At 39.2% G+C, this 15,203-nt stretch overlaps 1 protein-coding gene across 2 annotated transcripts in view; it reads left to right on the top strand.

Moving 5' to 3' along the window:
* Positions 1–15,203, top strand: part of LOC134790681 (T-box protein H15) — a 109,297-nt gene that overhangs the window by 2,644 nt on the left and 91,450 nt on the right. The window contains exons 2-3 of one of the 2 annotated variants that reach the window (XM_063761579.1): positions 7,763–7,921; positions 11,191–11,353. In XM_063761579.1, coding sequence (XP_063617649.1) covers positions 7,763–7,921; positions 11,191–11,353 — 322 coding nt within the window. Of the gene's footprint in view, positions 1–7,762; positions 7,922–9,188; positions 9,298–11,190; positions 11,354–15,203 lie in introns of those variants that run through there. The other variant, XM_063761580.1, reaches the window with a different exon arrangement.

A 15,203-nucleotide genomic window follows, 5' to 3' on the forward strand; every position in this document is an offset into this window, starting at 1 on the left:
AAAAATCACTTAATAATATAACGCTCGGTTTGTTTTGGAGATCACTTTGCACAGAAAATGTAGGCACAGGCGGTGCCTGTAGTCATCCTGGGCTGCACCACGCACCAACAACGAACTGAACAAAGTTAAACATGGCGGCGTCGTTTGAATTAGTTGAAATTTGACATTTACGTTAGAGACTGCGCGAACTCGATAGCATTTCCTGTCTAGAGGTATCGCACTAATGTCAGTGCAATGAGATGGGCTGCGATCGAGTTCACGCAGTTGCTAACGAAAACGTTATGTCATGTGTCAACTGGTGGTAACCGTATAGGTAGCTATCACCTCGTAGTCGTAGAGAACTGTCAAATATTTCATAGAAGCAAATTTTAACGAACTGTGATGAACTGATGACGTTGAGAGACGGTTTGGTGCAACCAGCTTAGAGGTACAGTTAGTTTTCTTTTAGTTAACAGGCAACATTGTAACACTCAACACAATCGAATAATGGGAAGTTGCAAAATTTGACTCGAACATACATATACATATACCTACAAACAAACATTGTAAGTTAAATAAAAGCTTGTAAATAGTAGTAAATACCTAAGTTAGTTAAAATTACATAGGTACCTATGTAAGAAAATCGGGAAAGATTCACTTCATTCCACGTTCTAGGTACCAATAACCACTTAATACGCTACCTACTTAATTGCTTAAAAAAACTAATGTATTAATAGTATTGTTACTATTATTGTTATCGGAGTATTAGTGTTATTATGTTACGAGTGTTTCCTAAGAAACCTATAAAAGTCCCGAGGGGAGTACAAGGGTTTGGGTGCTAATTGGAGCCTTTGCGCCGGCGCAGGTAGAGATTCACAAAGCTTAGGCGAGTCGAACGCTCATGCCAACCAGTTCACAGTGACCTTTTCACCTTGACCGTAATTATAGACTTATTTCAGGCGGTCGGTAAAAAAGTTGCGCGGTGATTTTCTAGCAGAAAAAAGGTGATATGAGTTTTGGGACTTAAACTAGTATAATACCTATAATATAATATTCATATCTATAATACATTTTTACTTACTTACATAATGATAATGACCATAATGTTTTCTTACTAGCTGCTTCGGTTAAATGGTATTTCTTACTAAGACACCTTTCCTAAGGTATGCAGTGGATTTTAGTTTTTTTATCACTATAATCATTAATATGCCAAATGGCAAATATAAATAATTATAATTGTATCTCGGAAAGATCAACAATCAAGTAAAAATTATAATTAAATTGAAAATAGAGGTCAGTGGAGTCTTCTTGTAGCGCCCAAGAAGATTATTAAGAGAATATTTAATGTAAAAGTATTATAAAATAATACAAAAACACGGGGCGACATATTTAAGGTCAATATTGAGAAAATCGTCTATCGGGTAAGACCGTCTACAAGCACTTTCGTCAGTTTCGTCGCTTCTAACTCTTGCTTTTGTATACATACTCTACTTACAGGAGGTCAGTAGAGGAGAAGGAGCGAAGCTCTTCCTCTCTAACTGTGTCCGAGCGAAGTTCCTTATTCAAATACGAGAGTTTTATGACGGTCTTCATAACCAAAACTTTTATATGCCGGTCTTCTCCACATTGATAATACTGTCACCACAATCGAGCTGACCTAAAGGGGCTTGATTACCAATCAGCTGGACGATATCGGCCTGTCAGTTAAACGCAAAAGGTGGTAGTGCCGAACAACTGACAGGCTGATATCGTCCGGTGAACTGATAATCTGTGGGCTCCTTAAGATTTCAGAAAGCAAGGATACCAATTGGTATAACTTCTAAGGAGTGACACTACAATCGCATTTTAGGTTTTCTTGATCCTGTCCTCATATTCTAAATCAGGGGTGTTGTGGATGCAGATTTTTTGTCATCCGCGAATGCGGATGCGGATGTCAAAATAAGGTACTTAAAAAACGTCAAATATTACATTTTAGTAACTTTTGTTTAAAAAAACGAATCGTTTAGTATTCGAGCAAGAATATAGGTGCGTTATATTTAATAAACAGTAACTTTAGGCCGACTTTTCTGGATCTAGACGATTTCGTTATAGGTAATGATGGAATTACCTAGCACATACGCCGCCGCTAAGACGCGGATGCGGATATTCGCAACATCTCTGTTCTAAATCAGTGTAGTATAGAGGCGTTATGCAATTCATTTCTGGATCTCAAGGTTACAAGTAACCTTAGACTCAACGTTCAACTTGCGTTGTAAGCAGTAAGAACACGGCAGGTCGTGTTGCAGCGTTCGTTATTTCCGATTAATTGCGTGGAACGAACACCGGCGACTGTTGCGACACACAAATTACTTTAATACAATAAACAGCCATAATGCCGTGTGTTACTATATGTTTATGTTTTATTGTTTTCGGAAACGTCTTTTTATTACGTCCTTTTGGGCCAGAACTCTTAAAAATGTAGGGTTTTGATTTAGTACTCGATTGGTGACCTCAATGGTAATGCGTTTCGTGTTGATTGTATGCAAGTTTGAATGTCTGTCTAATCTTTGTTACTCCCTACAGTCCTAAATTCCTAGATTTGGCACAGGTCCAAACGTTACAAGTAATAGTGAAAAGTAGACAAGTTAGATTCGTCTCGTATCAATATGCTATTATGTTATTTAATGTGATTACATTATCTCGAATGATTGAATGATTATTCGAGGTTGTTTTGTTATGTTCCGTAGTAATGGTAGACACTACACGTTACGTTACACATACATATTTATTAGGTACGTAAAGCCTGTTCTTCTTCCTTGTCGTATCCTCATGGCTGAGGGACGTGACGAATGTGGACACTTTTCACCAGCGCTCTCCAAGCCGCTCTGTCTTGGACCCAGTGCATGCCTGCAATGTGGCGTTTGTCTCTGGCGTTATTCTGTCCGCCCAACGCGTGGCCATACGTCCACCCCTACGCTTCCTTGCAATTGCCAACGTAAAGCCTGCCAGAGTGATCAGCAATATAATGATCAATGTCAAAAGGGCGCTGTTATTCTCATTGTATAGGTTGACAGTTCAGTACCTATACCTTAGTATGAAAAAAAACTTTTTACTCCCCGCTCCTTAGCTCCCGATCACTCAACCTCACAGCACATCAACCCCTGATTCAGGTACCACTCGATCCTGAACCAGCAACCCTTCAACCGCCATTCCCCGACCCCTTAATCCCTGATCCCTTACCTCCTAACCCTAACCCCCGATCAGTAGCCTTACCAGCTTACCACGAGTTTGACATTGATATATTCGCTAGCATGTGTGTAACTTACTTCCTCTGCATCTCGCTCGTACTAACCTTAGTGTGAGCGAGATGCATAAAAAGTTACATTTAGATGCATAACACGTTAGAGAATATGTCAATGTCAAACCCGTGGTAAGGCTACAGTTGCAGTACATCAAATTGGTGGTTTTCGGAAGCAAATGCTCGAGTTACTTTAGAAAACCCCGAAATCACTTAACACGTGCCTTTAAAAATTGAGGAGTTCCCTCAATTCCTCATGGATTCCATCATCAGACCAGAACCAAAAATAATACGGAAACACCTTGGAGGTAACTTCTTCCAAACATAAAAGAATTACTCAAATCGGATCACAGGTGCCGGAGTAATCGCTGAACATACTTACATTTAAAGAAATCATCATCATTATCATCAAAATAATCATCATCATCAGGTCTACTTCATCAAATTGATGGTTTTCGAAAGAAAATGCTCGAGTTGCTTAAGAAAACGCCCAAAACACCATGCATATGCCTTTAAAAATTGAGGAGTTCCCTCAATTCCTCATGGATCCCATCATCAGAACAGAACCAAATTAAAATGGGACCATCTCGGAGGTAGCTCCTTTAAAACAAAAAAAAAATTACTCAAATCGGACTACGGATGTCGAAGTAATCGGTGACCGTACATAGAAAAAAAAAAGATAGCCACAACCGAATACAGAACCTCCTCCTTCTATGAAATTGAAGTCGGTTAAAAAATAGTTCTAGTGAAATTCCGCAACATGGGCGCGTGATCATTATATTCCTGGTCATGCTTTACTACGTATTCGATTATTTGTCAAATTGTCATACATAACTCGATGAAACCTTTCGAGGTACCTACTCTGACGTCACTACTTTTGAATCTAGTCCAGAAGCGGTATCATGGACGCATTTTTATCACCTGTCATGCCATGCGTCACTTTCACACTTACATATTTGTTAGAACGGGACAGGCTTGGTGACAAATGATAAAGAGCTGACCATCTTAGCCCTACTGGGGTATTTCAGTTAACTGCTTCACCTATGTACTTACTATTTAATTTATTGATTAGATATGATATATGAATTATCTTTGGTATTTTCGACTCTTGTTGTTCTTTCCTTGTTCAAGCATCTACGTTGAACTCCGATCAGTGATGTAAAGTGGAAAAATTAATGTCTTGGGCCGTGCCGTGAGTTCAAGTCTCACCCAAGACAGTAATTTTTCCACTTTTAAATTTATTCTAAGCTTAATAACGTAGTTCGCAGACGTTTCTGCTTGTTAAAAATTAAATGAGTTATGTGGTAGGTAACTTTACTCACTCTCATCGCATCGCATAGCATTTTGATTGTAGATTTAAAAGTTGTCTCAAAATATTGTAGTCACTTGGTTTGACTCTAATAGCAATGCTTTACAAATTTACTTTTATATTTTAATCAAAGCCAGAAGATTCGTATATTTGGTTAAAAGGTGCCTTTAGGTTTTTTGTGCCTTTTACGACTTTGGTCCAGAACAGTGTTTCCGTTTGTCAGTAAGAGCTACATCTTTTCCATCACGGAACAATTGTGTTACATGTACATTATTAATAGCAGTTATGCGAGCTTCAATATTAATATAAACGAGTCTTATCGCTACACTTTTCGTGTTTTTTGCTCTTTTTGCCCATGTGTCGACATGCACCAGTCATTTACCGTTGCGTCCTCTCACTGTCGGACGGCAAAAAATATGCTAACTATGTTTTTTCACTTGATTTCGCTCGCAAGAAACATATTTATCCCTTGGGAGAAGGTGTTCGAACGATTCTATATACAAATGTTTGAACTCATGTCATTGTTCTCTTTGGAATTCTGACTAAACAGATGACAGGCATCAACATTGTGAGTTCCATAAAAAGAAAAATATTTGTCTAGTCAACTATGTTACTTACATTTTAGACTTTAACGTATCGAGTTAAGATCTTAATTGAAATACGTTTAATTTGAACTTTGACTGTGAACTTCAGGCTTGTAACTAACTTCGAGCTCGAGACGAAGTAGTACGAAGTTAAGTAAGAATTTCTAATAATCTTATAGGTACCTGCAGCCTGCAGCTGACATTTTTTTTCTACTGAAATAATGACATTGAATTGGAAGTTCATAGTTCAAACGACATTGTGTTAATACCTAGTCGTATTTGAGCCTCTATAACTTATTGGTGTTGACTGTTGTGTAAGTTATTGGTGATGTAAATGTAAATACAATAATGTTTATTCCTTCATTTGTAGATGTCATTGTTTTGTTAGAATAAGTAAAATATTGTAATACATTTTTTAACATCCTTTTTATTTGTCATACGTGTACAACAAGCGCAAGTGTATGTCCGTTGTATTTACGTATTGCTGCTATGTATGTATTTGCCTTCATCGTAACTAACTTATTGTTGTCATCTGTTGTATGTTTAACATAAATGCAATGACAAATATATTTTTGTAGATTGTTTATTTAACGATAGCTTGAGCGCGAAGTTGTTGATGAAATAGGTGCCGTTCCGTTCATCGTTTGATATTTTTGATAAAGAATCTACTACATATTAGTGTCTACTGTCTAGTACAAACTCGTAAAAAGATAAATCTTATAGGATAATTTCGGTGACGACATATCTGGTTTTCAAAATCCTTTTTAATGTTATGTAAGTGGAGAACCACGAATCTCTTCATCTTTACTTTCTCAAATTAACAAATTACACGTTTGTCAAAGTCCTTTTTAGATCATTTGAGTGAGGATCCATGGATCCTTCTCTCCAGTACTTTTTATATCCTAGAGTAAACATAGAAAGTAAAATAAAATACTCCTTTTTCTCGAAGAGGTACGTAAGTCTGGTAAACAAACTTTGTCCGTAGCAAAACGCGCGAAATTCAAAATTTTTACATTTTTCAAATTTGCCATAGGTTTCTACTGACAAAGCTGACAAACGATTTTTTTTAAGCTGGCTTGCCAGACTATACTTAACCTACACTGAGAGAAAAATCATCACCAGGAATTGAAAAACAGTTCTGTACTGGGGGAAAAAATGAAGTTTTAGTAATAATTATGGAAGTTTCACTGTTTCTGTATAGTTTATTTATTTCTACAAACAGCTCAGTAATCCAAAATCTAATTTCAACAAACAGACTTTAGTAAATGGAGCATTAAACAAAGTTCAATATTTGTTACAATCCATTTTCATCACTACTAAAGTTCTCCGAATTTTACGAATTAAGATTTCGATTTTTGGAAAAAGCATCTGTGATTTCAAGTTATGATTTTAGTAAATATCTCAATTACATAGTTTTGTAATATTTAAAAAACGAGTTCGCGGGAATAACATTACCCCATTTAAAATAACAATTCAGTTGTTACTATAGCGACATTACAAAGTTTACTGGTATTTAGTAGATAGATTTGTTGTGTTTATGTTCATTGTTGTACCAATCACCAAACGAGTTTTGTAATACCAACACAACGAACGTTTTGATTCATACAAAACAAAATTGTTGTGTTTACATTTATTTTGACTGCAATTGCTAAATGAGGTTAGAAAATTTTACTAAAATCACTAACATTCGTTATTTAAACAACTGAATTGTTACGTTCATTTGGTTAGAGTTAGTACTGTGTCGGATGTCGGGCGGGCGTGTCTCGTGTCTTCTTTGTTTAAATTATACTTAAGTTAAATAATAAATTTAGGATATATATATTGTGCGCCATGAACATATTAACCCTCGACCTACTGTGTAGTTGGGGTCTACAGGAATATATTGATCTGCTATTTCGAGCTAGCTGTTGTTATTCTAGTGATAGTGACATCATAGGTAAATCTAAACTGTTTGCAATTCCAACCTCCCTAGCACAGGTGCGAGGCGAGAGCATGTTGCGCGCGTAATAACTACTAGTCTCTTTCTGACTGTATGGAATAAGAAAGGAATGGGTAGAATATCTCGACAGGCTTTTATAGTGCCTCTTTAGCACAGAGATATACTACCAATTGCTTTTTTATTCATACAGACAGAAATAGAGACGGGTAGCTACCACGCGCGCGACATGCTCTCGCGGCGCACCTGTGCTAGGGGCGGTGGAATTGCAAACAGTTTAGTTTTTGCCTGTGATGGCATTATATCTAGAATAACAACAGCTAGCTTGGAATCGCAGTACAGTTTAGTAAAACCTGTGACGTCATCGCCTCCGATATTGCTAAAGCACCGTTAGAATTACAAAACGGTTAGTTTTCACCCATGATGTCATCACCTCCGATATTGCTAAAGCACCTCTCGGAATAACAAAACCAGCAGTTGCGGGTATCACAAATGCATACTTCAAATTACAAATATAGAAGTTGTATATCCTACTAATAGAAATTGCAAAAGTCAATTTGTTCCTATTAGTTGACTCTCCTTGTCCCCGGATTAAGTTTTATTTTTGTAATTATAAGTGTATTTTTGTTGGTTTTTCTCTCAGTGTAGAGTTCAGCTCATAATCGTATTTTCGGTAGGTTCAGTGTCGCGGCAGAGTTCTCCCGCGTCGCTCTGCTCGCCAGCATCCAGCTGTCGGTCACCTGCGCCCGACGAGGACGTGGAAGTCGACGTGGAGCAGTGTTCTGACGGAGAGGACGGCTCTGACCACGCTGCACCTTCCCCTGCACCATCCTCGGGTAAGAACTGACAGTGAGGTTTTAGCTGTGTTGTAAGATAGCTGAATAGAGAAGACCGTATCTAGCTGTCGGTCACCTGCGCCTGACGAGGACGTGGAAGTCGACGTGGAGGAGTGTTTTGACGGAGAGGACGGCTCTGACCACGCTGCACCTTCCCCTGCACCATCCTCGGGTAAGAACTGACAGTGAGGTTTTAGCTGTGCTGCAAGATAGCTGAATAGAGAAGACCGTATCCAGCTGTCGGTCACCTGCGCCTGACGAGGACGTGGAAGTCGACGTGGAGGAGTGTTCTGACGGAGAGGACGGCTCTGACTACGCTGCGCTTTCCCCTGCACCATCCTCAGGTAAGAACTGACAGTGAGGTTTTAGCTGTGTTGTAAGATAGCTGAATAGAGAAGGCCGCATCCAGCTGTCGGTCACCTGCGCCCGACAAGGACGTGGAAGTCGTCGTGGAGCAGTGTTCTGATGGAGAGGAAGGCTCTGACCACGCTACGCCTTCCCCTGCACCATCCTCAGGTAAGAACTGACAGTGAGGTTTTAGCTGTGCTGTAAGATAGCTGAATAGAGAAGGCCGCATCCAGCTGTCGGTCACCTGCGCCCGACGAGGACGTGGAAGTCGACATGGAGCAGTGTTCTGACGGAGATGACGGCTCTGACCACGCTGCGCCTTCCCCTGCACCATCCTCGGGTAAGAACTGACAGTGAGGTTTTAGCTGTGTTGTAAGATAGCTGAATAGAGAAGACCGTATCCAGCTGTCGGTCACCTGCGCCTGACGAGGACGTGGAAGTCGACGTGGAGGAGTGTTTTGACGGAGAGGACGGCTCTGACCACGCTGCACCTTCCCCTGCACCATCCTCGGGTAAGAACTGACAGTGAGGTTTTAGCTGTGCTGCAAGATAGCTGAATAGAGAAGACCGTATCCAGCTGTCGGTCACCTGCGCCTGACGAGGACGTGGAAGTCGACGTGGAGGAGTGTTCTGACGGAGAGGACGGCTCTGACTACGCTGCGCTTTCCCCTGCACCATCCTCAGGTAAGAACTGACAGTGAGGTTTTAGCTGTGTTGTAAGATAGCTGAATAGAGAAGGCCGCATCCAGCTGTCGGTCACCTGCGCCCGACAAGGACGTGGAAGTCGTCGTGGAGCAGTGTTCTGATGGAGAGGAAGGCTCTGACCACGCTACGCCTTCCCCTGCACCATCCTCAGGTAAGAACTGACAGTGAGGTTTTAGCTGTGCTGTAAGATAGCTGAATAGAGAAGGCCGCATCCAGCTGTCGGTCACCTGCGCCCGACGAGGACGTGGAAGTCGACATGGAGCAGTGTTCTGACGGAGATGACGGCTCTGACCACGCTGCGCCTTCCCCTGCACCATCCTCGGGTAAGAACTGACAGTGAGGTTTTAGCTGTGTTGTAAGATAGCTGAATAGAGAAGACCGTATCCAGCTGTCGGTCACCTGCGCCCGACGAAGACGTGGAAGTCGACGTGCAGGAGTGTTCTGACGGAGAGGACGGCTCTGACCACGCTGCGCTTTCCCCTGCACCATCCTCTGGTAAGAACTGACAGTGAGGTTTTAGCTGTGCTGTAAGATAGCTGAATAGAGAAGGCCGCATCCAGCTGTCGGTCACCTGCGCCCGACGAGGACGTGGAAGTCGACGTGGAGCAGTGTTCTGACGGAGAGGACGGCTCTGTCTGACCACGCTGCGCCTTCCCCTGCACCATCCTCAGGTAAGAACTGACAGTGAGGTTTTAGCTGTGCTGTAAGATAGCTGAATAGAGAAGACTGCATCCAGCTGTCGGTCACCTGCGCCCGACGAGGACGTGGAAGTCGACGTGGAGCAGAGTGTTCTGACGGAGAGTACGGCTCCGGCCACGCTCAGGTCCTCAGGTAACAACCAATAGTTAAGTGAGATGTTAGTTGTGTTATGTTAAAGGATAGATTGCTATTTTAAGCTTCGGTGTCGCTGAGTGGAAGTCGATGTGATACCTATGTAGTTTGAGAGAGCGTGTACCGAACGTAATTAATTAATAAAGTTGCTTAACCGAAAATGAGTTAAGTAAACTACAGGTAATATAACGAACATAATTGCCAATTTATAATAATGCGGGTTATTTGATGTTGCAAATTTCATACAAAGTTGCAAAAGTCTCGACATTAGAGACGTTTAATGTTCCTCTTACATAAAATTTAGCGGTTATAAAAGAAAATTAAACTCGTTGAAAATAGGCTCATAACATCGAAAATTGCAATTTATATGCCAGATGCCGCTTTTTATGTAGACCTATGCTTTGAGATATACATCATAATTTTCGTTATACTTTATTATTAAATTCATCTGTATGTTAATAGTTCTATTAAATTATATCTTTGCCTCAATCTGTTTCATGATTTCTAAACTAGTCAAGATAAGTCTTTTGAAAGGCATTACCTTTTTATTCATTCATTGTGATGTAAAAAGTAAATTGAAGTTGTGATTAGAGCTACTGTTAGCATAGTAAACAAGCTTTCTCATACAATTTGGTTCTCACAATAATGTGCGATTGAGTGCGTGTAGATACGTATATAGATATCGTCGGTGACGGTTATATTGCATGACGTCGTAAAGAACAGAGTGCGATCAATTTGTATTCTTTCTAGCTGTTCAATAGGGTTTATCTGTCTGTTTACTATGAAACTTTTCATGCGAAGTCATCACGGTTTAATCGATTGTGGTTTATGTCAAGCGTGTTTGTAAATTATCATTTAAAATAGTGCGGAGTGCCTTTTTTATCATTAATTTGATGTAACAACAATATAAATAGCTTGTAATGCTTGCCATATTCGATGTAAAACATATAAATAACTGGAAATAGAAACTCATTTATTATTACGATAAACTTTATCAAACCAGACAATTGCATATAAAATAGAGGGAGGAATAACATCATCCAATCTAATAACTAGTCCTTTTATAGCGTCCTGCGTGTTATTATGTTATTCCACTTTTATTTCTGTTAATGGTTCGATTTTAGAGTTTATTCTATAAAAATGATCTCGATATTTACACACCACACTGATCTATTCTTAAAATTATGTATTAGGTACTCGTTCAAAATAGTGTCAAGTATAACGAAGGTGAGAAACCCTCATACTTAGGAATCATCTAAAATGTAACTTAGCATTTCAATACTGACGAGAAGCTATATGATCCTACGTGGTGTTGGTAGGTAAATACCAAAATTGTAAGACGACAAAGTCCAAGAAAACGTAAATGTGTATTGTTCACTCCTCAGAGCTAGGGGAGCGTGACACGCCGTCGCCCGCGCGGCCGACGCCGCCGGCCACCTCCTGCAACTGCGAGGAGCTGCTGACGGTGGACTGCCAGCTCGAGACCAAGGAGCTCTGGGACAAGTTCCACGACCTCGGCACCGAGATGATCATCACGAAGACTGGGAGGTAAGACAAATGTCCTCCAGAGCAAGGGGAGCGCGACACGCCGTCCCCCGCGCGGCCCACGCCGCCGGCCACCTCCTGCAACTGCGAGGAACTGCTCACGGTGGACTGCCAGCTCGAGACCAAGGAACTCGGGGACAAGTTCCACGACCTCGGCACCGAGATGATCATCACCAAGACTGGGAGGTAAGACAAATGTCCTCCACTTGCCAAGAAAATAGCTATTACCGCAATAGAGAAGCTTTTTAAAGCCAATCATTTGGCATTGGAGATGTATTTATTTTATAGTAAGAGTTTCTTGGCAAGAAAGACTATTTCCCAAAGTGGCACTAAACTGGCAGTACGATTACTCGGTGAACTAAATGAGGAAATCACAGAACTGTTAAAAATATTCATACTATTCCATAGTGATTTTTAAAACTATTTGCAGTAAAGTACGGAAAATCGTGGTAGGTACCTACGTGTTTTATGTTTTTTATTTGCAAGCGTTAGATAACATTGTGAAGCTACTGGAGAGAAGCTGAAAATGTTTGATAACATTTTGTTTTGATGAGATTTTGTAAATTTTATAAAAAAAAACTGAAATTAGATAAATTGTTAGAACAACAAAAGAAGATCCCGGCAATTTGCAAGAATTAATTTCCTCATCAAGCTAATGCAATCTTTCACTTCGCTAAGATCAGAGTTAAAAATAAATTAAGTCACTCTAAAATCACCCCCGAACAAAGGGTTCATCGGAATGAATTCATCAGGCAAAGTGGCCAATTCCGGAATAATTACTTCGCGAACCGGCCGTCCTTCAACCCTTTAACGAGATAAATTAAAAGTACATTTTTTCCTAACCGGCGGCGTAATGCCGGGCTATAAATTCCCAAAGCCCCAAAGACAACAAACTGTGGGGGGAGGGGAAGATGTTTTTATAGTCACGCCGAGAGGTTTATCTAAATAATTGCGTAGTCGGCGGCGGTGAGCGGAAAATTGACATTGTGTACGGTCGGGGGTTCGAACAGAGCAGGCCCTATGTTGCCATTCTTTACCGAGCGCAAGCGCCGCTTAAACTGCACCGACCAGTACAACTGTAGCTCAAGATCCGTACCAATTATATGGTTATTGAGATTTTAGATACTGGTTAGTAGAGTCTATAGATACTAGCTGGCCCTCTCTCGAGTCTCTAGAGACTCATGCAATATTGTAATTTCTACTGACTTTTAAACGTATCTAATTTCGCTCGTGCTCCGGATATTTTCTGATACAAATAATTGTGACGTCCCACGGTCAAAGGTACCTTATGGCGGGTATGGAGTTATGCATACCCCAGTAATCTACAATAAATAAGCTATCGATAACACAAAAGATCAACCTTCTAGGTTGCGTAGTTACAGAGATATGATTTTTTGAAAATAATGTTGTGAAATGAGCAACTTTACGATAGAGAAGTTTTAAGTTTAGCCGCCTAAAAAACTATGTTCCTGAAGTAAGTTACATAGTTGACTACAAATAATAATGCCTTATATATCTGAGATTAAAAAAATATTGCGACTTGTTCTGTAATGCAAATAGAAACTTTTGATATCGACTGATTTATGTGTATACTAACCAATCTCTTGAAAATAAAGTTTTATTTCATTTTCACGATTGATTGCAATGAGCTCTCAAGATTTAAATTTTATCTATTAGAAAACGACACTGACAGACAGTTTAAGCAAAAAACAATACCGATTTAGAGGTGAAAATGTATTTTCTGACTTTTTCATATAAAATCACAAAATTGAATATTTTTACTTTTAATGTGACACACAATCAATTTTTCTGAGCACATATGAAAGAAATTCTGTCATTCAAATGAAATAAATCCTAAAACCCCAACTAAATACTATATTTAACCCCTTATGCCACTTTAAACTTACATAACAATAACAGTATTTGCTCCATACATTTACGAAAAGGTACCTTATGGAAATAAATCTAATAATACATCACTACAAAATATCAATCATATTATAGTTTATCTTTTATGAATAGAAAATATTTATTTACATTAAACTGCCCCCAATTTAATTAGTTCTTCGTCATAATAATCTTAAAAAAGACCAATAACTTGTATGTAATGAAAAGGTACCTTGTGGTCAAGTTACATGATGAGGCATGATGATGATGGAACAGTTAGGATAAACTAATAATATTTTGGGCTTAAGATGGTATAAATCGTCTATTTCTTATCAATAATATATTTCGGTTGCTATTGAAGATAAGCGGCATTGAGGTTCAATGACCTCAGATATTCCATAAGGTAATGCGTCGGGTATTGGCATTTTTCAGCAAACCAATGGCTGATTTACTGCATGCGACCAAACCAAATGAAGATTATTCTAGTTAAGAAAGACTTGACGAGAGTAACTTTGGTATAATAGCAGTCTACTTGGATTTGTGATGTCGGTCTATGTACGGTTATAATATTTGCGAGGCGCCCCAACCAGAACTGAAATTATCAAATTAGTTTTGCAGAATGCTAATACAGTTCTCTACCAAACTTCTTTTCCCGTATTGACTAGTTTTTTTGGGAATTTTCAATCTTTTTTCCATAAGGTACCTTTTCTACTAAACTCTGAGACGACATTACTAGGCTTATAACTAACTTATAACAAAAATAAAAACAGGTAAACAAACGTTAGGCATTAAGGTTTCAGATCACACAATAAAAAAAAAATTGAGCATTTTTTCACCTCTTTACAAAACATTTAATATCTCCGAAACTAGAAACCCTCATAAGGTACCTTTTCCCGTGGAACGTCACAATTACGTTTAACGCGCTTTAGTTTTATACGCTATTATTTATCATCTCTACATTCTATATTTATATTTAACTGTAACAACTTCGTTTATAGCAATTTTATTTGATGCTGTTGATAAATTTATCATCTGCGAAGAGGCGCGCGTTCTTTAAAGACATTGTCGTGTCTGCAAAGTGTTAATATTTCAGTTTTAATGAAAAGATGCTATTGACAAAAGTGAAATTAAAGAAAATAAACTCAGTGACAATATTTTTAGAAGCCAAGTTACCAGCTGTCAAAAAAAACAAAGGAGATGCAATGTTCCACATTCCAAGACAACTAAATCTTAACAACAAACAGATACATAATAAAGGGCACCGCAGACTAGAACAAAAGCGATTAGTGTAGCAAGTGTACGCAACGGATATAAGCCCCTATTAGCCCCGTGTCACACTGGGGATCGCAACAAGTGCAGTTAGTCTAAATCACTAGCCGGTACTCGCCGGATTCAATCTCCAGAGAATAGGGGTTGCATTGCACCCTCTGATACATGTAATGGAACTGTCACATCTTGATACTGACGTACTTATACACATAAAATAATATGTACTAATTACACGTTTTAGGGATGCGGGTGCATGTAAGCTATAAGTTAAATAAGTGAGTGCTGGGCAAGTTACTCAAGTTCTCTAAGTTATCATTTCTGAGTTTAGTCATTTTGTCAAGCGCCGTAGAAGGATAAAATAAATACAGGCGTCATAAGCTTGTTTTGGCATATATTTAGGTCATGACTGCAATATCTTAACGAAACTTCAGGTTTCTGAAACTTACAGACAGACCTACATACATTCAGGGCAGATTCCACTAGTGTCCGATTTTTCCAAATTCGTAACTTTTAGCTTAATAAAACAAACGGCAGGTAGCAAGTATGATTAGTCAGTGTTCATCTGTTAATGTTAGTCTGATATTCATGTTTCTGATTAATGACCATGGTCAGAGTGAAAAAATGAATGTAAAAAGTAGCTTAAACTAACGGGGCTACTGTAAATTATGTGTGTCTATAGAAATTGAAACGGTTATGG

The sequence above is a fragment of the Cydia splendana genome, chromosome 5 (assembly GCF_910591565.1).
Source record: "Cydia splendana chromosome 5, ilCydSple1.2, whole genome shotgun sequence".
In the NCBI taxonomy this organism is placed as follows: domain Eukaryota; kingdom Metazoa; phylum Arthropoda; class Insecta; order Lepidoptera; family Tortricidae; genus Cydia; species Cydia splendana.